This window comes from Mobula hypostoma, chromosome 6 (assembly GCF_963921235.1).
Source record: "Mobula hypostoma chromosome 6, sMobHyp1.1, whole genome shotgun sequence".
In the NCBI taxonomy this organism is placed as follows: Eukaryota; Metazoa; Chordata; class Chondrichthyes; order Myliobatiformes; family Myliobatidae; genus Mobula; species Mobula hypostoma.
Window position 1 is genome coordinate 34,023,317 of NC_086102.1, and position 27,984 is coordinate 34,051,300.

The following is a 27,984-nucleotide window of genomic DNA, read 5'->3' on the forward strand; positions in this document are numbered from 1 at the left end:
TGGAGGAACTGAGCGAAATACATGTTAGTAGGGAAGTGGTGTTAGGTAAATTGAAGGGATTGAAGGCAGATAAATCCCCAGGGCCAGATGGTCTGCATCCCAGAGTGCTTAAGGAAGTGGCCCAAGAAATAGTGGATGCATTAGTGATAATTTCTCAAAACTCGTTAGATTCTGGACTAGTTCCTGAGGATTGGAGGGTGGCTAATGTAACCCCACTTTTTAAAAAAGGAGGGAGAGAGAAACCGGGGAATTATAGGCCGGTTAGCCTAACGTCGGTGGTGGGGAAACTGCTGGAGTCAGTTATCAAGGATGTGATAACAGCACATTTGGAAAGCGGTGAAATGATCGGACAAAGTCAGCATGGATTTGTGAAAGGAAAATCATGTCTGACGAATCTCATAGAATTTTTTGAGGATGTAACTAGTAGAGTGGATAGGGGAGAACCAGTGGATGTGGTATATTTGGATTTTCAAAAGGCTTTTGACAAGGTCCCACACAGGAGATTAGTGTGCAAACTTAAAGCACATGGTATTGGGGGTAAGGTATTGGTGTGGGTGGAGAATTGGTTAGCAGACAGGAAGCAAAGAGTGGGAATAAACGGGACCTTTTCAGAAAGGCAGGCGGTGACTAGTGGGGTACCGCAAGGCTCAGTGCTGGGACCCCAGTTGTTTACAATATATATTAATGACTTGGATGAGGGAATTAAATGCAGCATCTCCAAGTTTGCGGATGACACGAAGCTGGGTGGCAGTGTTAGCAGTGAGGAGGATGCTAAGAGGATGCAGGGTGACTTGGATAGGTTGGGTGAGTGGGCAAACTCATGGCAGATGCAATTTAATGTGGATAAATGTGAAGTTATCCACTTTGGTGGCAAAAATAGGAAAACAGATTATTATCTGAATGGTGGCCGATTAGGAAAAGGGGAGGTGCAACGAGACCTGGGTGTCATTATACACCAGTCATTGAAAGTGGGCATGCAGGTACAGCAGGCGGTGAAAAAGGCGAACGGTATGCTGGCATTTATAGCGAGAGGATTCGAGTACAGGAGCAGGGAGGTACTACTGCAGTTGTACAAGGCCTTGGTGAGACCACACCTGGAGTATTGTGTGCAGTTTTGGTCCCCTAATCTGAGGAAAGACATCCTTGCCATAGAGGGAGTACAAAGAAGGTTCACCAGATTGATTCCTGGGATGGCAGGTCTTTCATATGAAGAAAGACTGGATGAACTGGGCTTGTACTCGTTGGAATTTAGAAGATTGAGGGGGGATCTGATTGAAACGTATAAGATCCTAAAGGGATTGGACAGGCTAGATGCGGGAAGATTGTTCCCGATGTTGGGGAGATCTAGAACGAGGGGTCACAGTTTGAGGATAGAGGGGAAGCCTTTTAGGACCGAGGTTAGGAAAAACTTCTTCACACAGAGAGTGGTGAATCTGTGGAATTCTCTGCCACAGCAAACTGTTGAGGCCAGTTCATTAGCTATGTTTAAAAGGAAGTTAGATATGGCCCTTGTGGCTACAGGGGTCACGGGGTATGGAGGGAAGGCTGGGTTCTGAGTTGGATGATCAGCCATGATCATAATAAATGGCGGTGCAGGCTCGAAGGGCCGAATGGCCTACTCCTGCACCTATTTTCTATGTTTCTATGTTCCTTTATTGCACACATTTCTAACTTCCTGTTTAATACCATCTCCGACCTCACTACTACTGTTAGGTGGCCTGTACACAACTCCCACCAGCGTCTTCTGCCCCTTAGTGTTACGCAGCTCTACCCATATCGATTCCACATCTTCCTTTCTATTGTGTTAATCTCTTCTTTAACCAGCAACGCCACCCCACCTCCCCTTCCTTCATGTCTATCCCTCCTGAATATTGAATATCCCTGAACGTTGAGCTCCCATCCCTGGTCACCCTGGAGCCATGTCTCTGTGATCCCAACTATATCATAATCATTAATAACAATCTGCACTTTCAATTCATCCACCTTATTACGAATGCTCCTTGCATTGACACATAAAGCCTTCAGGCGCTCTTTTACAACTCTCTTAGCCCTTATACAATTATGTTGAAAAGTGGCCCTTTTTAATGCTTGCCCTGGATTTGTCGGCCTGCCACTTTTACTTTTCTCCTTCTTTGTACTTTTTGCTTCTACCCTCACTTTACACCCCTCTGTCTCTCTACCTATATAGATAGGTTTAATGCAAGCAGTTTTTTTCCCCAGAGGTTGGGAGGGAGTAAACCAGAGGTTATGGGTTCATGGTGAATGGTGAAAAGTTTAAGGGGGACATGAGGGGAAACTTCTTCACTCAGCGTCATGAGAGAATGGAGTGAGCTGCCAGCACAAGTGATCCATGCGAGCTTGATTCCGATATTTGGTTAAGTGCATGGATAGTAGGAATTTGGAGGGCTATAATCCCAGTGCAGATTCAGCCATAATCCCAAATTAGGTTGGGGTAAATGAAATTCTTAATTTTGCTGCCTTTGTTTTGCACTTTTCAGAAGCTTGCCTACATATTAGCTCTTATACCTCCTTCTGACTGGTGAGGCCAACAATATGCCACCATAAATGTGATTGTTCAGTTTATAAAATGTTCCTCACTTCAATCTATTTGACCTCGCGTGCTGATCACTTCAATGTTTTACAGTTTCCCCCACTGGCTCTTCTCAATCTCAAGTGAACCCCATAAATGTTGAGCTGCCATTCCTGCCCATCTTAAACATTGCAGGCCACCTTTTCTCCCCCTTCATTTCAGTTTTCTCTTTTCTGCTTTGTAGGTTCTTTACTCATCTTCTGCCTTCTGCATCCTTTCCTCAAGCAGTTCCTCTTTTCCCCTTTGCACCAGCTTTACGGTGCATTCCGTGTGACCATTCTTACCAATCTGTAAATTATGAACAGGTCGAAGCTTTTTAAGGAAAGAAGAAAACCCCATGGATTAACATTTTAGGAACCATGTAATACGGAAAATACTTGTTTTGGTCAATTATTGTAATCCTGTCTTTATGGTGTGGCTCACATTATCACAATAAAATTCTGAGAAAAGTAATAAAAACAGCAGTTTACTGGAAGAGAAACAAATCTATTAATTATATTTTCAATTTGACAATATCTCTTCAAAACTACCAAATTATCTCAATTACATCAAAGATGATATATTTGAGTTACACCTGTCAATAGGTGGGTGGAAGTGACGTAAGTGTCCAAAGTTCCCTCCATTTTTTTTTAACAGCTGCATGGACTGAACCATTGCTGTGAGCAGGGAATTTTTACACAGCCTGAAAACTGCACAGTACTTGAATGGAACATTATATTAAAGAAAATTCCAGCAGTGGGGCAACAAAGGCTATGTGCACGGAAGCATTTCAGCTACCGTGCGGCCGTGCACCTGTGCTACATAGAGGAAACAGAATCAGAATCAGGTTTAATATCTCCGGTTTAATATGTCGTGAAATGTGTTAACTTAGCAGCAGCATTACAATACAATACATGATAATATAGAAAAAAATAAGTAATTATATATGTATATTAAACAGTTAAATTTTAGATGGTGCAAAAACAGAAATAATAAAGAAGGTGAGGTAGTGTTCATGGGTTCAATGTCCATTTGGAAATCAGATGGCAGAGGGGAACAGTGTAAGTCTAACTTTAAGTCATCAAACAATGTACCGAGGGAACTCAATGGGTTGAGCAGATGAACACAACATTAACACATTACAATGCTTTTAGTTTTCATCTCACACTCTTTCATCAGAGAAATACATTCTAAATGGAGCTGTTGCATTTACCTGGTATGTATTCACTTACGCTGGGGTCCGCTATAAGAGGGGAAGGGAAAGAAAATTAATATTGAAAAATAATGTTAGAACATGAAATTTTACAAAGTGTGTGAAACAATCACAAAGGTAGAAACAATTCAAAAGAATAAATTAACAAACACTGACTCAGATATGTTATTTTGTATTGGTTTTGAAATCAATAGTCTGAAGAGCTGGTGTTTGCCTAAATCTGTGAATGACATTAATTGAGAGAATTGATTTTAAAATTATTTTGAGTAGCGTTTTTAAAAGTCTGTTTACAGAAACATTAAGGTATAAGTTCAAATCACTAAGATGTGAAGTTGGTGTCATGGATTTCTATTAAAAATAGAAATATCTTTGTATTTTTCATTTTGTTTTTCTCCACTAATATTTGGGCTTCTTGCATGTCCAACTGCACTAAATCTAACTCTGAAGTTCTCTCCACACTAATGCTCCAGCTCTCCGTTCTCATGCTGCTCTGATTTTTATTGTCTCTATGCTTAGTGAGATATTGTGGTCTTGTTCATATTCCCAATATCACGTGCAGTGACATTCAGAGAAATCCAAGTACTGACTGCAAGGCTCAGGAGATTGACTGTGGAATTAAGGAAAGATCGAAAAGAATGTTTGCTTTTTGTGTCTGCATATGGAACTTGCATTGTGTTTGGCAAGTATGTGTGATTAGTCTTGAAGAACAGGAAACCTCTGCAGTCCTGAAAATAAGTATCATTAATTGCGTTACAGCTTTTTCTGCTTTTATCTATCTGAAATAGCTATTTAAATTAAATTGCTGGATTTAAGGACATTCAGAATTTTTTCTTGGTGCTCAACAGAAACAGCAAATTTTCATTTTAATTGTACAATCAGAATTTTGTCATAAAGTCTGATTCAATATGTTTTAAAAAAAATAATTGATATCTGTAAGATGGGCACAGTGAGGTTTAGTCTGTGTTATATAGTCCGGCTATATTTTTAAACAGCACTATGACAGATTGTCTGATTAGTTAGCAACTGTCTTATTTTATTTTGATCAACAGTTTACTCTATCATTTCAGGTTCTCACCGGATTGACATATGTTACTTCTAATAGTACCTTGGCATGAGTGCAAAATACACTTGACTGTGATCCCATGAATTGTGTTGTGCAAATGAAATGGAGAGAGAAAAAGGGTCATCATCCTTAGAGAAGCATTGCCTCAAAAAGAAACATCAACTCAGGCAATATGTTTTTGAAATTATACTATTTTTAAAAATTAACAATCTCAGATCTCCTTTAGAAAGCTGCATACTCTCTGATTACGTACTGGAGGTTAGAGGCTAAAATTTTTTACAAAACTGTGGTTTAAATATGTGGAAAAGCCTACAAAAGGTAGTGGATTCGGCCCAGTACATCACGGGTAAAACCCTTCCAACCATTGAGCACGTCTATATGAAATGTTGCTGTAGAAAAGCAGCATCCATCTTCAAAGATCCTCACCACCCAGGCCTTGCTCTTTTCTTGCTGCTGCCATCAGGTAGGAAGTACAACTACCTCAGGACTCGCACCACCAGGTTCAAGAACAGTTAGTACCTCTCTACCATCAGGCTCCTGAACAAAAAGGGGATAACTACACTCATTCTACTTCTGGTGTTCCCACAACCGACGGTCTCACTTTAAGGACTCTTTATCTTGTAATTTCATGCTTGTTATTTATTTATATCTGCATTTGCACAGTTTGTTGTTCATTAATCCTGTTCACAGTTACTGTTCTATCGATTTGCTAAGTATGCCCACAGAAAAAGAATCTCAGGGTTGTATGTGGCAACATATATGTACTCTGACAATAAATCGTACTTGAATTTTGAGAATAAACATTGTTCACAATTTTAAGACAGCATGCCTTTTGGAATCTATTAATCCAGCAGGTAAAAAGGGGAAGAAAACATTCTTTTAATCCCATTATCTTCTCATATCATTTGATCATATGCCAGAAGTTCTGCAAGACCAAAGTTAAATATGCAGACTTTGTTCAAATTATTTCATTGGACCTCGACTTTATTTGTCTGCAAGTTAATAGTGAAACTATAGATATCTTTCCAGCCCAATTTAGTGGCATATGGACAACTGATCGATCCTCCTAGTTATATTCTCCAGGTATCTTTAAATGTCTTTGTATCATGGCTATTCTTTCTTTGAATGCACTCATATGCTTTGCTATATTAAAGGCGTAAAATAAATCTTAGTTTAGTTGCTGTTCACTCACTTTGCTGAAGGTCACTTGGATAAAGTATTGGAGAGTTGGCAGCAGACAAAGAAGCAGAAACAATTCAGAAGTGGCGTAGACAGAATTAAAAATAAAATCAGCCCACACTGAAATATTATCTTTTGTACTTTAGAACTCTCACAGTGAAATACATTCATAAATGTCGGAGCAAAAACCTCAGCTAAAGATGCTCCTTTGTTACATTCTGCCAGAGTTCCATTGTTTAGCTAATAACTTCAAAATAAATTCCAGTGTTGGGAAACAGTTGAAAGAAATACTTATGGTTGAACACTTGAACACTTTAATTATGGAATGGAAAATAACAGTATTACAGATGGTTTTAGTTTGACTGCACTTTATCCAAGTTCCTTAGGATAGATTCCCCTTTCCACTTTTGCCACAATTTTTGTCATTCCCAAAGACACATTGTCTATCTGTCTTTATACCACTTGCTATGTTCTTGCAATATAATTCAACAATATAGGCGGGAGGAGAAGATGGCAGCACGCCTGCGCGCGCGCAACCCTCTGGTGAAAAATGATATTGTATCCGTTAAATAGGGGCCGTGGACAATTCTGATTTGATGGAGAATGGACGTGAAAGCACAGAGGAACATCTGGAGAAATTTCTGAAACGCTCGTCCGCTGCTGTCGTTACTGCGTGGTCGGGAATCTTTCTTAGGGTAGGCCTCAAAATCCCCGGCCTTGCCTGCTTTTGGCGACTGAGAAGGAGGTCAAATCATTCGGACAGAGATGGCGCTCAGTACTCGGTGTCGGACAGCTGATCAGAGCTCGAAGTTTTCGGATGACTCAGAGTCGGATTGTGGTCGGGCATGGCAGGGAGAGTTTTTCTTCCTTCTCCCATCTGCATGAGATGTGGGACATTTGGGAGACTTTGAACTTTACTGTGCTCACGGACTTCTTCATCAAGTTATGGTATTGTTGCACTGTTGTAACTATATGTTATAATTATGTGGTTCTGTCAGTTTTTTCAGTCTTGGTCTGTCCTGTGTTTTGTGATATCACACCGGAGGAAATAGTGTATCATTTCTTAATGCATGCATTACTAAATGACAATAAAAGAGGACTGCATGTCCTCATAATCTAATCTATGCAGTATGTATATCAATAAAAACTAGTGGTACAAAAATAGTATAAAATACTAATAGATGAAAGAAAAATGGAGGGGTACATGGGAGAGAAGGGTTAGATTGACGTTAGTGTAGAGGTTGGCATGACATCGTGGGTTGAAGGGCCTGTACTGTGCTGGACTGTTCTAGCACCACCTATGACTGGTGGTCTGTATCTTTCAGTAGCACTGGAATAGAAAGGAAGTATACCAGTTTCAAGCAGCTTACAACCCATCTGAAATACTGCATTCAGTTTTACAAAGTGCATATCAGATAAGATGCACTGACTGCATGGTGGGGAAAAAGTGGACTGCAGCACTGATTTGCTAGGATATTACCTACACTAAAAGGATTAATTAATTCAGATTCTAATTTCCTTCATGATAGGAGGGTAAATGGTGATCAATTTAACAGAGGTGATTATAGGAATGATTATAGAACAGTATAAGCCCATAAGACCATAAGATATAGGAGCAGAAGTAGGCCTTTCAGCCCACTGAGTCTGCTCTGCCAATCAATCATGGGCTGATCCAATACTTCCAGTCATCCCCACTCCCCTGCCTTCTCCCCATACCCTTTGATGCCCTGGTTAATCAAGAACCTATCTATCTCTGCCTTAAATACTAGACAGGTATATGGAGGAATTTAAGGTGGGAGGTTATATGGGAGGCAGGGTTTAAGGGTCAGCACAACATTGTGGCCGAAGGGCCTGTACTGTGCTCTATGTTCTATAAATACACCCAATGACTTGGACTCCACAGCCACTCGTGGCACCAAATTCCACATATTTACCACTCTCTGACTGAAGTAACTTCTCTACATCTCTGTTTTAATTGAAATGGACGTCGTTCAATCCTGAGGTCATGCCCTCTTGTCCTAGACTCCCCTACCATGGGAAATAACTTGGCCATATCTAATCTGTTCAGGCCTTTTAACATTCGGAATGTTTCTATGGGACTCCCCCCTCATTCTCCTGAACTCCAGGGAATACAGCCCAAGAGCTGCCAGACGTTCCTCATATGGTAAACCCTTTCATTCCTGGACTCACTCTCATGAATCTTCTCTGAACCCTCTCCAATGTCAGTACCTGTATATCCTTTCTAAATTAAGGAGCCCAAAACTGCACACAATACTCCAAGTGTGGTCTCACGAGGGCCTTGTAGAGCCTCAACATCACATCCCTGCTCTTATATTCTGTACCTCTAGAAACAAATGCCAAAATTGCATTTGCCTTCTTCACCACTGACTCAACCTGGAGGTTAACTTTTAGGGTGTCCTGCACAAGGACTCCTAATTCCCTTTGCATCTCTGCATTTTGAATTCTCTCCCCATCTAAATAATAGTCCGCCCGTTTATTTCTTCCATCAAAGTGCATGACCATACACTTTCCAACATTGTATTTCATTTGCCACTTCTTTGCCCATTCCCCTGAACTATCTAAGTCTCTCTGCAGGCTCTCCGTTTCCTCACACTAACTGCTCCTCCACCTATCTTTGTATTATCGGCAAATTTAGCCACAAATCCATTAATCTCATAGTCCAAATCATTGACATGCATCGTAAAAAGCAGTGGTCCAAACACCGACCACTGTGGAACTCCCCTGGTAACTGGCAGCCAGCCAGAATAGGATCCCTTTATTCCCACTCTCTGTTCTCTGCTGATCAGCCAATGCTCCAACCATGCTAGTAATGTCTCTGTAATTGCATGGCTCTTATCTTGCTAAGCAGCCTCATGTGTGAAACCTTGTCAAAGGCCTTCTGAAAATCCAAGTACACCACATCTTCTGCATCTCCTGTGTGTACCCTGCCTGTAATTTCCTCAAAAAATTGCAGTAGGTTTGTCAGGCAAGATTTTCCTTTCAGGAAACTATGTTGGCCTTGGCCTATCTTGTCATGTGCCTCCAGGTACTCTGTAATCTTATCCCTAATAGTTTCCTTTCTGCTGCCTCCCACCCTTCTTAAATAGCAGAGTAACATTTGCAAATTTCTAGTCATCCGCTACAATGCCAGAATCAATCAATTCTTGAAAGATCATTGCTAATGCCTCCGCAATCTCTCCAGCTACTTCTTTCAGAACCCGAGGGTACATTCCATCAGGTCCAGGAAATTTATCCACCCTCAGACCATTAAGCTTCCTGAGCACCTTCACTGTCGTAATTTTCACTGCACATACTTCACTTCCCTGACATTCTTGAATGTCCAGTAGACTGTAGATGTCTTTCATTGTGAAGACTGAAGCAAAGTACATATTCAGTTCCTCTGCCATCTCTGCACCTCTCATTACAATATCTCCAGTATCATTTTCTATTGGTCCTATATCTATCCTTGACTTTCTTTTACCCTTTATATACTTTAAAAAAGCTTTTAGTATCTTCTTTGGTATTAGTCACCAGCTTTCTTTCATAATTCATCTTTCCTTCCTAGTGATCTTTTTAGCTGTCTTCTGCATGTTTTTAAAAGCTTTCCAATCCTTTATCTTCCCACTAGCTTTGGCTTCCTTGTATGCCCTCTTTTGCTTTTACTTTGGCTCTGACTTCACTTGTCAACCATGGCAGTGTCCTTTTTCTGTTTGAAAATTTCTTCTTATTTGGAATATATCTGTCTTGCACTTCCCTCATTTTTTGCAGAAACTCCAGCCATTGCTGCTGTGCTGTCATTCCTGCTAGTGTCCCTTTCCAGTCAACTTTGGCCTGTTCCCCTCTCATGCCATTGTAATTTCCTTTATTCCACTGAAATATGGACAAATTGGATTTTAGTTTCTCCTTCTCAAATTTCAAAGTGAACTTGATCATATTGTGATCACTTTTCCCTAAAAGTTCCTTAACCTTATGCTCTCTTATCACCTCCGGATCATTGCACCACACCCAATCCAGCACAGCCGATCCCCCTGTTGGCTCAGCAACAAGCTGTTCTGAAAAAAACATCCCTTAGACATTCTACAAATTCTCTCTCTTGAGGTCCAGTACTAACTTAGTTTTCCCAATCCACTTGCCATGAAAATACTGGTCACGGTCCCAGCATTGTCATCTCTAGCCTCTCTCACTAACCCGGGATATATTAGGCACTGGGGCAACATTCATGTCCTTCAAGAGACTCCAGCATTTTAGTATGACTGTCACACCCTTCTACTTCATAAATGCTGATGCAAATCATTCATTTAGACCTCACCTCCAAGCACATATTCCTTCCTTTATCTGAATGGCCCTATCTTCCCCATACTTACCATGTTGGTCTTGTCAGCATTACGTTGACAGACAAAAGTTACTTCCTCTGCATAAATCTATAATTAAGGACTCTCAAAATTAAAGGTAAGCCATTGAAGGGTAACGTAAGAAACATTTCTTTACAGTAAAAAAAAAGTAGTTCTTCTCTCATCAGCCTTCCCTGCAACCAGCAGTATTAATTATAAATTTCAGAATTAATATTGGTAATTTTCCATGAGACTTATCAGTAAGAGGTTATGGAAGCAAGGCAGATAGCTAAAAGTTAAGACACAGATCAGCATAGTGTAACTGAATGACTGAACTCATAGTTTCCCCATACTTCCATTAGAAATATCTGCTTACCTGATTCAGTAACAAAAGCAAGTGAGTCACTAGATGGGCCTCTGCCATGTTTGTTTGTAGGTGTCACTGAAAACGTATAGCTGTTAAATATGGGTAGAAAATACATTAATAAACATAAAAAAATTATTTTGTTATTTTTAAGAACAACCCACTCTACTCAACTGTTCAGAACAAAAATGAATGTGCATTTGCCTTTTTAAACTGTACTTTGGAAAGAATTCAGACTGAAAGTTTACTTCTTAACTCAAATCCAATGCAATCACAGATCATCCACGCATACTCCAAAATCCATTCAAGAACATTTCAGCCATGTGACGAAATAATAATTATCTACAGCTCAGAGAGGAAACAATAAAAACAAAATCAAAATCAAATCTTGTTTAAGCTGGTCTGGGTTTGCTCTAAATTGAATTTCCTGAAATCACACAACTATTTTTGGGCAGTTTGTATCATATTGGATACTAGATTCCACAGTAAGATTATGTGATTCAAATCATCCCTCAACAATGCGTAAGTACACCCCTCAGATACACATAGTTTGCTGGCTGTCAACCCGAATTTCAGAAGAACTTGTTGCAATTGTTCCAACTGCAACTTTCAGCAGAAGCACAGATGTTGTTTCTAAGGGTTGTAAAGAAAGCTTTTGACAAATTGGCCTTCATAAATCACTGTACTGAGTACAGCAGATGGGATGTTATGTTAGAGTTGTTTAAGACGTTGGTGAGGCCTAATTTGGAGTACTATATGCAGTTTTGGTCACCTACCTACAGGAAAGATGTAAACAAGGTTGAAAGAGTACAGAGAAAATTTACAAGGATGTTGTCGGGTCTGGAGGACTTGAGTTATAAGTAAAGATTGAGGGGAGATTTGATAGAAGTATATAAAATTATGAGGGGTACAGAGAGAGTAAATGCAAGCAGGCTTTTTCCACTGAAGTTGCATGGGACTACAACCAGAGCTCATGGATTAAGGATGAAAAGTGAGAAGTCTAAGGGGAATATGAGGGACAACTTCTTCACTCAGAGGGTTGTGAGAGTATGGAATGACTTGCCAGTACAAGCTTTGATAGGTACATGAATGGTAGGGGTATGGAGGGCCACGGTGACAATGTAGATCAATGGGAATAGGCAGTTTAAATAGTTTTGGCATGGACTAGATGGGCTGAAGGGCCTGCTTCTGTGCTGTACTTCTCTAAGGCTCTATGACTCTGACCCCAAAATGCAACTATTGTAATTGGTGAATACAAGTACTGTAACATCTTAAGAACAGGTTTGCTGGTATTCCATTATGAGATATTCTTGTAAAGACTCATAGAAACAGTTGGAGTTCATCTTGGTTCCTCTGACTAAAATCAATAATTCCTTAGTTCTAATATACAATGCCCATGAGCAAACAAAAGAATCTCTAGGTTCATAGAACTACTTATGTTTGATTTTCAGGGTTTCCTGTGTAAGCATATTCTTTTTCCTATGCACAATTGTGTTCTGCCAAGGGAACAGCAAGCACACAAAAACAATGAAATTTTCCCCATTCAGTACTGTTGAAAAATGCAGACGCTGGAATTTGAAGCAAAGAAACTACTTTAGGAACTCAATAAGTTGAGCAGCACATGTGGGAACTGTTAAAGAACTTGTTGTTCAGGACATGCAGATCCACTTACCAAACATAAACCCGATTTGTCTTCATTTATAATTGCTTTACATTGGAATTAATTAAAAATAGTGAACAATTTAAGTCAACATTCATAATGCTGAGATATTCTTTTAGAGCAAAAGTGTAAATACATCCTTTAAAACAAGTGACACAGTGCAGAAAGAACACACTTAACCCATCTTTCTGATTTTTGAAAGAATTTTTCAATTAAACATACTTCCCTGATCCTTCCACACAGCCTTGTATATTTATTCTTAAAATCCTGTAGATTTTAAAGCAAACACTTAATGATTCTGAATAACTTTTATCAATATTCCTTAACCTTCCATAGTTTCAAATCAAGGCAATCTACTGCCATCCTTCTGCAGGGAACACAAAAGATGTCATGTTCTGTCATGTGGTCGTGAAGTTTGTACTTCCATTGATAAAGAAGCTATGAAATATCTTAGTAAAAGACAACAATGATGAAAAAACTCTTCTCAAGCTTCCAGCTAGGCACAGTTATCGATTTTAACCGATGTTTCGATGACAAACTCTACCATCTTCTTTAGGAATGATGCCTGGGCATGTCTAGTCCGGTGTTATTAATACCTCCGTGTTCCATTCCCTCCTGATTGGTTAGTCCTCATCTAATCAGGTTTCTGCTCTTGGTTTTGTACCATTGAAGTCAATCCTATGGCAATTGAGAATGTAGTGTTCTGCTACCAAAACACAACACAACGAAACAGAAGTATTGTACCATACCAATGGCTTTTGGGACTGCCAGGTAAAGAAAGCCATTGAAATAAAACTAGAGGAAAAGAATTTTTAACAAAAAACAAAGGTTGCAATCTAAGTAAGAACTGGAATTCAATTGTAAACAAGATGGGAGAGCAGAAACCTGATTGGATGAGGATTAACCAATCAGGAGAGAACCAACAATGGGGATATAAGTACCACCAGACTAGACATACCTAGGCATCATCCCTAAAGAAGATGGCAGGGTTTGTCATCAAAATGTCGGTTATAATCAATATCTGTACCTGGCTGGAAGCCCAAGAAGAGTTCATTCGTCATATATGCAAGGAAAGCACGAGATCCTTTTTGACAACAATGGTATTTATACATGTTGAAATGATAGAGAAATAATTTTAAGCAAATATCTGCTCCCATGGCATTCTTGGAATGTGCATTTACCAGCAGACCTGTAGAGACATGTACATATTTACTGGTTTAACCTTCTTCATAGCACACCTTACCTGTATAGATTTCAAACACAGACTCATTTCCTTAGTCTAACCGTACAATTAGAAATTAGTTGATGAGCCTAAAACTTTGTCCACACAACACCAAACATTGAGGGTTGAAAATTACCTTAAAGCTATGTATAGTGATTCTGTATGCATTTCTGGGAGACTCAGCACCTGCTAGTGAATTTGCCTCCTTTATTTTTTTTGGCAGAAATTTCTTTCTCCAAACTACTTTATTCCAGCATAAGATTCCCACAAATGGGATAGAAAAAAAGATCATATTTAGTACCATTTAAAGGCAAACATATAAAAAAAACTGCATTCTCACAGACACAAGTAGTTTCCTTTGATTGCAAGTGGATAATCACATGTGCCTTGGTCTCCTTGCCAATTGGGGTCCAGGATCTCTGCCATACCTAGTTTGCTGCTTTCTGCTGTATTAGGTCAGTCACTCAAACTCCATTCTCCAAGAGAAGACTTCATTTATTTTTCCTTCAGCTTATAGAAACAAACTGATTTTCCCTGCAATAGTATGATTATCCATTGTGCAAGCATTCAGAGACCTCTCGGACAATGTCCTGTCAAGGGGTGCCAGGCTCTGATCCTGGTGTTAATCCTTTGGCTCCTTGCATGAAGGGACAACTCCTCATCAGCCTGTCCAGCTACTATGACCCTCTGGGAACCACTATTCTACACTATTCCTGTCATCACAGCACCAATTCATTCAAAATCAAAACTCTGTCTGAAGTTTGTTCTCGAGTTCCAAAAACTGGCTACAAAGGTCACATCTGCTGCACTAGAACCTGACAAATATATATATAAAAAATTGCAACATACTGGTATCAATACAGCATTATTAAAAGTGCTGTTCTATGAACCTCACAAATGAAGTTTTAGTGCTTTACATGGCTTTCACAAACAATATTAGGAATAGCTACAGCATAATTTTAATGTCAAAAAATGAGTGTTGAATATTTTTTAGGTTAGATTCACTCTGATTTAGGTAAGTACATTTTATGGTTTTAGTACCACCTAAGGTAAGCGAACAATGTTTGAACTAAAGGCAAGTATTCTTTGTTTCTGTATAGATTTTCATAAATTCTATTATATTGCTTTATTTTTCTGTAAATGCATGCAAGAGAATGAATCTCAAGGTAGTATATAGTATCATATATGTACTTTGATAATAAATCCACTTTGACTTTGACTCCTGACACACTCATCAACATTTTTATTAGAATTCTATTTCTATTTATATACATATACATATACACATATACACACACACACACACACACACACACACACACACATACTTCCTGCCAGGTAATAGCCACCTGGATTAGAAAATGCCACCAAATGCAAATAGGCAACACCTTCATTCAGTCAAGATGTGATAAAACATTTTGTTATAAAACAACAAATACACCTGAATGCCAATTCATAGGTTGCAAAATACTTTAGGACATCCTAGGAGTAGGGATATACTGTTCTGTGTTGAAGATTGCTGGTTGCTAATGGACACTATTGAACATGAACCATGGGGAGAATCATCAAATTAGGAAGAGTATTTTACACCTTCAAAATAAATTGTCACTTGGTGTTTCTTGACATGTTGTTAGTTGACAAGAGAAGTGGAACACTTACTCTAGAGGAAGGAGGAAGCAGTTTAAGAATTAGGAAGCAAACAGCAGACAGGATTTTGAGAATTATAAGGTAGCCAAAAAAAGACTTTAAGGAAGGATTTAGGTGAGCTAGAAGAGGGCATGAGAAGGCCCTGCCCAGTAGGATTAACGATTAAGGAAAGCCCCAAGGCAATCTACAGGTATGCGAAGAACAGGAGGGTGACTGCTCAGGGATAAATAGGGAAACATGCCTAGAGGGAGGAGGTAGGGAAAGTTCTTAATGAATACTTTGCCAGGGAGAGGAGTTTGACAAATGTGAGGTTAGTATAGAGCAGGTTAACGTGCATATCGAGGTTAAGAAAGAGGCAGAGTTGGAGCTTTTTAAAAACATTAGGATATACAAGTCTCTGGATTTAAGCCAAGTTACTACAGGAAGCAAGGAAAGGAATTGCTGTGGCATTGACAACAATCTTTGCATCCTCCCTGATCACAGGAGTGGTACCAGAGGTTTGAAGAATGGGAAATGTTGCTCTGATGTTCAGGAAAAGAAACAGGTATAATCCTGTTCCCTTTAGGCTGCATGGGTGCCATGCAGTAACTGAAATGCTCCCATGTAGCTGGAATTTCCTTTTATATATTGTTTTACTGAAGCGCCACACAGTTTTCAGGCCATGGAAAAATTTCCTACTCATAGCAATGGTTGGTCCACGCAGCTGTAAAAAAAATTAGAGGGAACATGATTTTGGGAATAATAGACCAGTATGTCTTATGGCAAACTAATAGAGAGGATTCTTAAGGGTAGGATTTATGAACATTTGGAGAAGCATAGTCTTATTAGGGATGATTTGTGAGGGCCCGATTGAGTTTTTTTTGAGGAGGTGATAACACAAATTGTTGAAGGTAGAACGGCTAATGCGGTGTACATAGACTTTAGTAGGGCATTTAAGAAGTTTCATCATGTAAGGGTCATCCAGAAAGTCATGATGCATGGGATCAGGGAAACCCAGCAGCATGGATTTTGAATTGGCTTGGCTACAGAGGGCAAAGAACGTGAGTAGATGGGGAGTACTCTGCCTGGAGGTCAATGACTAATGGTGTTCCACAGGGATCTGTTCTGGGGCTACCTAGACTGTGAGATTTTATTTAATTACTTAGATGTGGAAGTGGAGGAATGAATTGGTAAGTTTGCAGATGACACAAAGGTTAGAGGTGTTGTGGATAGTATGGAAGGTTGTCATAGATTACATGGGGATATTGACAGGGTGCAGAGTTAGGTGGAGAAGTGGCAGATGGAGTTCAATCAGAAAAGTGTGAAGTGATGCACTTTGGAAGGTTGAACTTGAAAACAGAGTACAGGTTTAATGGCAGGATTCTTAACTGTATGCAGGAACAAAAGGACATTTGGGTCCATGTCCACAGACCCCTCAAAGCTGCCGAGCAAGTTGATAGTGTAGTTAAGAAGATGTAAGGTTTTGTTGGCCTTTTGTTATTCAGTGGGACATCCATTTAAGATGAATGGAGTGAAGTTTAGGGGATATGTCAGAGGTAGGATTTATTTTACACAGAGAATGGTAGGTGTCTAGACCACACTGCCAGGGTTGGTGGTAAAGACTGATACAATGCAAACATTTGATAGGCACATGGATGGAAAAACATGGAGGATTATTTGCTGTGTAGGAGAGAAGGATTAGATTGATCATGGGGTTTGTGTAGGTCAGCATAACACCGTGGACTGAAGAGCCTATACTGTGCTGCACCATTCTATGTTCTATTGTAATGTAAAATACAACTAGGTTAATTGTGTTTCCATTGTAAAAACACTACTTAAAATTTGATAAGCCTGTGAAACTTTTAGACTGATGATTCACTGGCTCAAAACATTAGATTAAATTCTCTGTAAAGTGATTGGCTGTAGTGGGCCCTCTACTAATTAAGAGCTTTTTTTGGTAGAGAAGTTCTATGTCCAAATACTTTTACAACAGGCACTGTACACAATAATAGCCATTTTTACTACCTCCTAGCAGACCATAACAGGTGCCATGGCTGGGAAAATATAATATTTTCAACTGACTTTTTTTTTTGAAGAACATAAACTCAGAACAAAATAGCTGTCCTTTCGTTGCCAAATCCATTGTTTGCATATAGCCAAGAGACAGCTCAGTCTACATTCTTGTACACAAGTTACCTCTTGGCTGTGTTTTTGCTTTTCATTAGTTTTGTGTTTTAGAGTTACAAAACAGTGATGACAAGGAAGTTTTAAAACAAACCAGAGATTACTACCTACCTGTTGAAGCATGGGGCATTTTTTTAAAAAAACGGTCAAAATTCACGGGTTTATAAACAGTGAGTACCAGGTAATAATAATCATAAATTAAACAAAAGCAGAAATGGCCAGCTTCATCGGAAAGATAGACGAGTTTGATTGCCTAATGGATAACTGGCTCAGGTGTACTGAGTGAATTGAGCAGTATTTTGAAGCAAAGAAATAGCCAATGAGAAACGAGTACCAGTTTTGCTGAGTGCATTGGGTTTAAAGGCATACAGTTTACTTATAAGTTTGACTGCTTCAGCCAAACCACCCATAATGGTCTTTGCTGACATTGTGAAAGCAAAACAGGAACATTTAGAACTGAAAACATTGTTGATTGCAGAATGCTTTACATTTTATAAGTAGAATCAAAAGGAAGGGGTCTATCTCAGCATAAGTGGCTGAATTGAAGAGATTGTCTGAGCATTGTCAGTTCAATGATGGCCTCAATGATGCAATAAAAGATCATTTAGTTTGTGGAATCTTAAAAGCAAGTATTCCAAGACAGCTCCTAACTGAAGCACAACTTACATTTGAAAGAGTAGTTGAAATAGCTGTATCAATGGAAACAGCAGATAGAGATGTAATTGAGTTGCAGTCAGGAACAAGAGTGAGGGTGAACCAATTGCAACACCCACAAAGAAACCAGCCTGGCCAAACAAGTTGTGTTACTGTTATGGCAGGGGCTCACATACACCGGACCAATGCAGATATGTAGTTGCAACTTGCAGAAAATGCAACAAAAAATGACACATACAAAAAGCATGTCAGGCAGACCAAAATAAGTGGACTGCACAGACAAGAGAAAAAGATAAAAAGTCAAGTTGCAGTTTCAAAAAGAGTACTAAACTGCATGCTGTTCATGAAAAATCTGATAATGATGAGAGTGACACAAGACTGAGTAGCCTTGAGATTAATATCTGAAAACTAACAACAGGCAAGCAATATGGCTTACGCAGAAGTGAATGGCAGATTAATTAAAATGGAATCTGACACTAGCTTGTCTGTTTCAGTCATACCACAAAATGAGTTTGAATGGCATTTCAAAGATAGTGAACTGAAGACTGCAGATATCCAACTAAGAACATATACTGGAGAAAAGATAACTACTGTAAATGACATTTGTAACAGAAAAATACAGCCACATTGGGCTTGTATGTGGTAAAAACAGGAGGGCCAGTATTGCAGGGGTGTGATTGGTTGAGGCAACCATAATTTGATTGGAGATCCTTCCATCATTTGCATGCCACATCCCCTGCAATAGAGTCAACTGAAAGTGAATTAGGAAAGGTACTGGATGAATGTCACATCAGTGTTCAGAGATAGCATTGGAAAACTCAAATAAATCAAGGGTAAAATTGTGTTAGATGAAAACATCACACTCAAATTTTACAAAGCCCATCCGGTTCTTCCCTGCGATAAAGTAGCCAGCGAGCTAGATTGCATGGAGGCAGACAGAACTCTTTCCAAATTTGAGTGCAGTCCATGGGTATGGAGACCCAGTAACCAAGAAAAATGGGTCAATCAGGATCTGTGGTGATTGAAAGGTCACCATCAACCCAGTACTGGAAGTAAATCAACTGCCCAGGATAGAGAATAACTTTGCAAATGATTCTGGGGGAAAACACTTCAGCAAAGTGGACTTATCTGAGGCCTACCTACAGATGGAGAAGGCAGAAGAGTCCAAAGTGCTTCTCACCATAAACACTCATGAAAGGCTTTATCACTGTAATAACCTTATTTTTGTAGTAGCACTTGCACTTTGACAGAAAGCTATGGACCAGGTGCTTGAAGGTTGCCCTGGATGACATTGTTAGCAGTAAAGCTGACAAGGAACATCTCCAAAACCTCAATATAATGTTAAAAAGATTAGAAGATTATGAGCTCAGAGCACAATGCAACAAGTGTGAATTCTTTAAACCAAGCATCATTTACTGTGGTCACACTATTAAATGATTACACGAGTGTGCAGAGAAAATTCAAGCAGTGATGGATACCAGAAGGCCAAAGTACATGTCACGGTTGTGGTCCTTTTAAGGATTTGTCAATAACTTTAACAGATTCCTGCCAAACCTGGCTATTGTGCTCCACCCCTTGAACTCATTACTACAGACAGGGAAAAAATGCAATGGACAAAGCAGTGTGAGGTGCTTTTACAAGAGGTAAAGGAAAGGGATATCGTACTCACACATTATTATCCACACCTTCCAGTGAGGCTTGCTATGCACTGTTTAGGATGCCAACACATCCAGAAGGAATGTATCCAGAGTTGTCAGAAACACTTCCTACAGCCCCAAAGTCAACTCCTACAACACCACAGAGGAGGCCACAGAAGCTCAGATTGTTTCACAGCCACAAGTCTCATCTGTCAAGCACAGTGATCTTCTTTGTTAGAAAAGACATTATCCCACAAGAGTAAATCTCCACAGTGATTAAATCTTTAGACTGAAATGGGACAATTTAAAATTTTCTATGCTGTGGATGTCTATCTCTAGTAGTTATATTACATAGTATACTGAGTATCCTGAGGAGCCTGCTGAAGCACGCCTTTGGAACATCAACTGATGGTGTCTACCTCCACACCAGATCCGATGGGAGGCTGTTCAGTCTGTCCTGGATGAGGGCAAAAACCAAGGTTCGTGAAGTACTCATCAGGGACATGTTGTTTGCAGACTACGCAGCACTGGCAACACACTCTGAAGAGCAACTGCAACACCTCATGGACAGCTTCTCAAGAGCCTGCCAGGACTTCAACTTGACCATCAGCCTGAAGAAGACCAACGTGTTGGACCAAGGCGCTGAGCACCCCCCTGCCATTACCATCAACAACTACGAGCTGGAGGTAGTCCACGAGTTTACATACCTTGGCTTCAACATCACGGACAGCCTCTCCCTAGACCCTGAAATCAACAGACGGATCGAACGAGCAGCCTCAACATTCGCCAGGCTGACAAAGAGAGTCTGGGAGAACAGAAAGCTGATGACACACACCAAGGTTGCAGTCTACAGGGCCTGCGTCCTCAGCACACTGCTTTATGGCAGCGAGACCTGCAACCTCTACTCTAGACAAGAGTGGCGTCTCAACTCCTTCCACCTTCGCAGCCTGAGACACATCCTGAACATCAAGTGGATTGACTGAGTCACCAACAATGAGGTCCTGGCCGAGATACCTAGCCTCTTCACCCTGCTCCAACAACGCCACCTCCGCTGGCTGACCGTATGTCAGACGGGAGGATCCCGCAAGACCTGCTGTATGGGGAACTAGCCTCCGGTAGGAGAGCACAAAAGCGGCCCCATCTTCATTTCAAAGGTGTCTACAAGAGAGACATAAAGTCACTGAACATGAATGTCGAATGGTGGGAGGACATTGCAAGTGATCGCTCTCGCTGGAGGCTGGAACTATGCGGAGGTCTAAAAAGAGCAGAAGAGAAGCTGAGGCTTGCTGCTGAAGAAAAGCACACCCGCCGAAAAAACAGCACCAAGACAACACTGGAGGACAGCGCCTTCAAGTGCAGTCGCTACAGCCGAGACTGTCAATCCCGTGCGGGCCTCTGCAGCAACAATAGATGCTGCTCTACCAACACAGACTGAAGCAAGATTTTCCAGGCGCAGATCCATGGTCTAGCGAGACTAACGGATGCCACCACCACCATACTGAGTATATAGTTGAGATGCATTCTCTATTGATGTGGAATTTATAGCTAAGCAGGGAGGAGTGTTGTGTATTTAATATTTCAGTAATATTTGAGTAACATTGTAAATTAATTGATGAAGCATTCTGTTGTTTATAGAATGCATCATGGATTATATGTAAAAGATACCATAAATGGCATATGTCACCACGCAGCCATGTCAAATATACATGCCTCGCTAAAGTAAAAACAAAGGTACACAAGTTATCACCTGGCTCTGCTGTTTTTGCTTCTGATGAGTTTTTATGTTTTGGAGTATCAAAATGTAACACTGAGGCAACTCATCCATGAAATGGCTTCAGTAATGGAAGATTCCATTGTAAATATCAATGGCAAAGATTGATTGATAAGACTGTAAGCCCTTCACATGTTGCAACAGACCGCTGCAAGTGTTCTGCTAAAGAGCAAATATTTTTATCTGGGATAGATGATTCTGCCAAATGGTAGAGAAATACATCTTTTTCTAAGCCAAATCTGCTCAGGCAATCCACTAAAGCCACCAAAGAAACATATTAAAAAATGACTGATTTATGGGTTAGTCTGCAAAATCCTTTCTCTTCATAAGAATCTTATGTTTACACCAAACAGCCAGTTATTTTTAAACTGTATCCACATTTTGGGATTCCCTCATGCTGGAGAAAGATATTAATAACATATTTATTGAAATGGAATATTGGCATTAGAGGAGAATCCTTTTTGTTCAGAGCAAAATATGTATCAACTAATAAGAAGCCGATGAAGGTTTAACTGTGAATCACTCACGGTGAAGTCTTTTGGAAACAATGTAGAAATCAAATCTCAAGGGCACTAAAACTAAGCAATTTTTCAGCAATATGTTATGCATGACTGTTAGGATTATCGACAGTCTTTTCATCCAAGCATGCTCTTTCTCAGGAATGCTTTAGAGTCCCAATATTGGAAAAGTATTTTAATCCAAGTGTGCCCATCTGAATGCTGATTTTGATGGAAACCAGAATATGAGAATTACTTACGTTAAAGGCATTAATTTCCGTGCAATAGGGTAAAAAAAAAGTTTAAACTGGCAATTTTATGATATCTGGAGTCTGAACCATTGTTCAGAAATAGCACACCAAGATTAACTAAAAAATGTCTGTTTTAAATTTACATTTATCCAATTAATCATGGATCTTTGAGGCAGCAAACTGAAACATCCCAAGATTAGTAATTTAAAGAAAACTGAAAATAATCAAATGATTATCCATAATGTTCATATAAAAGGCAGAGATTAACATCAACTAGCTTATTGGGTAGACTCTTGCTTGAGGATCTCTGTTGACCAGGGTCGACCATGAATGTTGCATTCCAGCTGCCTACATGATACACAAGCCAGTATGCAAGCCACGCAGAACGATATGAAGAGGAAGCCATTAGCAAGCTCCCTCTCTCCAAGCAGCTGATGAATCTAAAGCAACGACAGAGACCGATATTCTTGCTTAGATTGATGAAAACCACCAGTGTTTAGTTGTTGAAATCTAACTCTTAGACATTGGTACATTCGTTAACAAAAGCCCAAGACTGGGAAACTATGGAGAGATTCAGAAGGCCATATCCAGTGGAACAGCCTGTTCTTGCTGGGACCTCTGAGAAGTTATCTTTTTAATCATTTGCTCCGTCAAACCTGGTGAAAGATTTCAGCCCCCATCAATTTCAACAGGAATTGTCAGACAAAGACCAAGAGGCAAAGGAGTAGGTCTGTAATTTTTGAGTGGTTTAACGTTTCTAATATTTATAAATGTTATTAACTTTTTTAATTATTAGGAGTATATTTTAACTACCAATTTTATTTGATCTATTTACATTTTTTTCTGGATGTCAGCGAAATGAAAAAAAATAACAACTTTTAGAGCAGATAACTCTTCATTTCTAGCTGACAGAAGTAGTGTAACAGTTCAGGGGTGGGATTTTTTGCCTCTCTGCACATGGGCCCACTGAGCTGATGTCATGCTACAGGATTCTAAGAAACTGAGGGTCAACAGCATTGGTCCTTGCAACCAAACAAAGCAGTGTGGCCACTGGGAGTTGTGAGGAAGAGCCTGGTCAGTGAGATCTGGACCTGAAAAAATAGAAAGTTTTTAAAGAAAATATCTGAGCACAGAAGTTAAAAAAATAGTGCACTGATGACAATGAGATCCTTCACTCCTTCAAAAGAAGCATTAAAAAAACTTACTTTAGCTCAGATAGTTTGAAGTTCTGTGACCAGTTCTATTTACTGTCTGTTATAATCTGCTTTCCACCCAAGACATACTTAATTTCTGCCTAATCTTTACTTTAGACAATCACCTGGATTACAGTGAATTTATCCATTGACTTTTTCATGAATCTTGTTGAAAAGCAGCTCGCTTTTAAAAACTGCAGGTCTTTTGGACAGCAGTGCAGACGCAGTAGAACTGTTCCCACGCAGGTCTGGAGCAGAGCTGATAAAGCATCCAGTTTTCAGCAAGAGTCTTTGATTGGACAGCAGCACAAACACAGTAGAAACATTCCCATGCAGGTCTGGAGCTGAGCAAAAACCCAGTCTCCATGGAAGAGGGGTACGTCTAGTGGAGTGGTCATCGTCAGAGTGGTACTTTGAATCAACAGGCTTCAGCGAGAACAGGCAGAGGCGAGGTAAGTAGGCAAGTTTATTTCTTATTTCATTTTCTTATTTAACTTTTGAAAGAATAGGGGGTATGTCTGCAGGGCCGGTGTTCTGTTCCGGGAGTCAAATGTGGGATTTCCAGGAGACTACCAGCCTCCTCGATGGCCACATATGCACCAAATGCATTAAGATACAGCTCCTTGGAGACTATGTTAGGGAACTGGAGCGCAGCTTGATGACCTTTGGCTTGTTACAGAAAGTGAGGAAGTGATAGGCAAGAGCTACAGGGAGGGAGTCATACCATGGCCACAGGAGATAGATAAATGGGTGACTGTCAAGACAGGGAAGGGAAAATGTCGGATAGTAGAGACCACCCTTACAGCCATCACCCTCAACAATAAGTACTTCATTTTGAGGACTGTTGGGGTGGGGGGATTGATCTACCTGGGGGACGCAACAGCAGCCATGCCTCTGTCACTGAGTCTGGCCTGTGGTTCAGGAGGGTAGGGAACCGAAGAGGATGGCAGCAGTAATAGGGGACTCTATAGTTAAGGGGACAGATAAGTGATTCTGTGGGTGTGAAAAAGAAACACAGATGGTAGTTTGCCTTCCACGTGCCAGGGTCAGTGATGTTTCTGAATGCATCCACAATATCCTCAAAAGGGAGGGTGAGCAGCCAGAAGTCGTGGTACATATTGGTACTAACGACATAGGTAGAAAAAGGGAGCAGGTCCTGAAAACAGAATATAGGGAGTTAGGAAGGAAGTTGAGAAGCAGGACCTCAAGGGTAGTAATCTCAAGATTGCTGCTTGTGCCACATGACAGTGAGGATAGGAATAGAATGAGGTGGCAGGTAAATGCATAGCTGAAGAATTGGAGCAAGGGGCAGGGATTCAGTTTTCTGGATCATTTGGACCTCTTCTGGGGCAGGTATGACCTGTACAAAAGGGAAGGGTTGCACTTAAATCTGAGGGGGACCGATATTCTTGTGGGCAGACTTGCTAAAGCGTTGGAAGTGTTTTAAACTAATATGGCAGGGGTATGGGAACCAGTATGATAGAGCTGAGGATGAGCCAGCAGGTTTACAAGTAGGTGATGGATGTAATATGAATGTAAGGAAGGACAAGCCAATGACTGGGTACAAATGCAGACAGTGCAAAGAGTTAAATTGTACCACAGAGACAAAATTCAAAAGGAAGAGGCATGCAGGACTGAAGGTGCTGTACTTAAGTGCACATAGCATTCGGAATAAGGTGGATGAACTCGTGGCGCAATTTGAGATTGGTTGGTATGACGTTGTGGGCATCACTGAATCATGGCTGAAAGGTCATAGTTGAGAGCTTAATATCAAAGGATATACTTTGTACCAAAAGGACAAGCAGAAAGGCATAGGTGGGTGGTGTGGCTCTGTTGGTAAGAGATAGAATTACATCTTTAAAAAGTGGTGACATAGAGTCAGAGAATGTCGAATCTTTGTGGGTGGACTTGAGAAACTGCGAGGGTAAAAAAATCATTATGGAATCATATATAGGCCTCCAAATAGTAGCCAATATGTGGGGTTGAGATTGCAAAGGGAGTTGGAAAGGGCATGTAATAAGGGTAATGTCACAATTGTAATGGGGGACTTCAATGTAGATAGATAGATATACTTTATTAATCCCAAGGGAAATTTGGTTTCGTTACAGCCGCACCAACCAAGAATAGAGCGTAAATATAGCAATACAAAAAACCCCAACAATCAAACACCAAAATACAAACTATGCCAGATGGAAAACAAATCCAGGACCAGTCTATTGGCTCAGGGTGTCTGACCCTCCATGGGAGGAGCTGCACGTTCAATGGCCACAGGCAGGAACGACCTCCCGTGCCGCCAAGTGTTGTATCACGGAATGTGGCCGAAGTCCAACAGTAAAAAGTTCAGTATCCAGTCTGCAAACACGTTCCTCAATCGTAATATACCCTGGATTGCAGCATCTGTTGTTAGCCAGATCAGTAAGCACCCAATTCCAACACCCAATATGCAAAGGGTTTGGGAAAATAAGGTTGGTGTCAGATCGCAAGAGAGTGAGTTCGTTGAAGGCCTATGAGATGGCTTTTTAGAGCAGCTTGTGCTTGAGCCTACTCGAGGAAAGGCTATCTTAGATTGGGTGTTGTGTAATAATCCGGATTTTATTAGGGAATTTAAGGTAAAGGAACCCTTAGAAGACAGTGATCATAATATTATTGAATTCATACTGCAATTGAGAGGGAGAAGCTCAAGTCAGATGAATCAGTATCACAGTGGAATACAGGGAATTACAGAAGCATGAGAGAAGAGCTTGCCCAGGTTGATTGGAAGAGGATATCGGCAGGGATGACAGCAGAGCAGAGATAACTATCCTGGAAATAGTTCACAAGATGCAGGATAAATATGTCCCACAGAGGAAGTCGTTCTCAAATGGCAGGGGTAGGCAACCATGGCTGACAAGGGAAGACCAGATGGACTACAACCCAGAGTTCTGAAAAAGGTTCCTGAAGGGATAGTAGGTGCATTGGTTATGATCTTTCAAGAATCACTTGATTCTCGCCTGGTCCCAGAGGACTGGAAAATTGCCAATATCACTCCACTGTCTAAGAGGGGAGGAAGGCAAAAGAAAGGAAATTAGAGACAAGTTAGGCTCATCTCAGTGGCTGGGAAAGTGTTGGAGTCCATTATTAAGGAAGAGATTTCAGGGTATTTTGAGACTAATGATAAAATTGGTCCAAGTCAGCACAATTTCTGTGAAGGGAAATCCTGCCTGACAAATCTGTTAGAGTTATTTGAGGAAGTAACAAGCAGGGTGGACAAAGGAAAGGCAAAGGATGTCATTTACTTGGATTTTCAGAAGGCATTTGATAAGGTGCCACACATGAGGCTGCTTAACAAGATAAAATTCCATGGCATTACAGAAATATACTGGCATGGTTAGAGGAATGGCTGACAGGTAGGAGGCAGTGAGTGGGTATAAAGGGAGCCGATTCTGGTTGGTTGCCAGTGACAAGTAGTGTTCCTCAGGAATCAGTATTGGGACCACTACTTTTCACATTGTTTGTCAATGATTTAGATAATGGAATTGATGGCTTTGTGGCAAACTTTCCAGATGATACAAAGAGAGGTGCAGGAGTAGTGCTGAAGAAGCAATATGATTGCAGAAGAACTTAGACAAATTGGAAGAATGGACAGAAAAGTGGCAGATGGAATACAATATTGGGAAATGTATGATAACACATTTTGGTAAAAGGAACAAACATGCAGACTATTCTCTAAATGGGGAGAAAGTTCAAACTTCAGAGATGCAAAGGGACTTAGAAGTCTTCATGCAAGACTCCCAGGTTAATTTACAGGTTGAGTCTGTGGTATAAAAGGCAAATGCAATGTTGCCATTCATTTCAAGGAGAATAGCCTATAAAAGCAAGAAGTTAATGCTGAGGCTTCATAAGAACTAGTCAGGCCAAGGCGACACTTTTGAGTATTGTCAACAGTTTTGGATCCCATATCTCAGAAAGGATGTGTTATCATTGGAGAGTCCGGAGGGGTTTCACAAGGATGACAAGAATGAAGGGGTTAACGTATGAGGAGTGTTTGGCAGGTTTGGGCCATGACTCACTGAAATTTAGAAGAATATGGGGGGGGGGAATCTCATTGAAACCTATGAATGCTGAAAGGAATAGATATGGTGGATGTGGAGAGGATGTTTTCTGCGGTGGGGCTGACCAGAACTAAAGGGCACAGCTCTCTGGTAAGGAAGAATTTATTTCTGTCAGAGTAGTGAATCTGTGGAATGCTCTGCCACAGACAGCTGTGGAGGCCAGGACCATGGATACATTTAAAGCAAAAATTGATAGGCTCCTGATTGGTCAGGGCATCAAAGATTATGTGAGAAGGCAGGTGTCTGGGGTTGAGTGGGATCCGGCATCAGCCATGATGGGCTGAATAACCTAATTCTGCCCCGATGTCTTATGGTCTTATGGAGACATTGCTGTGAAGCTGCCAGAATAAATCCAATAGGGGTCAAGCTGGAGCCAGGAGAAATACACAAAAAATGCTGGATTAACTGAGCAAATCAGACAGTGTCCATGTAGAGAAATAAGCAGACTGAGACGCTTCATCAGAAGCCAAGATTCTAAA

The 27,984-nt window shown here is 40.4% G+C and overlaps 1 protein-coding gene across 2 annotated transcripts in view; it reads right to left on the reverse strand.

Annotated features, from left to right (window-relative positions):
• The window catches only part of LOC134347920 (target of Nesh-SH3), a 347,223-nt gene that overhangs the window by 16,439 nt on the left and 302,800 nt on the right, over window positions 1-27,984 (reverse strand). For both annotated transcript variants that reach the window (XM_063050550.1, XM_063050549.1), the window contains 2 exons: window positions 10,732-10,811; window positions 3,783-3,812 (listed from right to left, as the gene is read on the reverse strand). In XM_063050550.1, coding sequence (XP_062906620.1) covers window positions 3,783-3,812; window positions 10,732-10,811 — 110 coding nt within the window. The remainder of the gene's footprint in view (window positions 1-3,782; window positions 3,813-10,731; window positions 10,812-27,984) is intronic.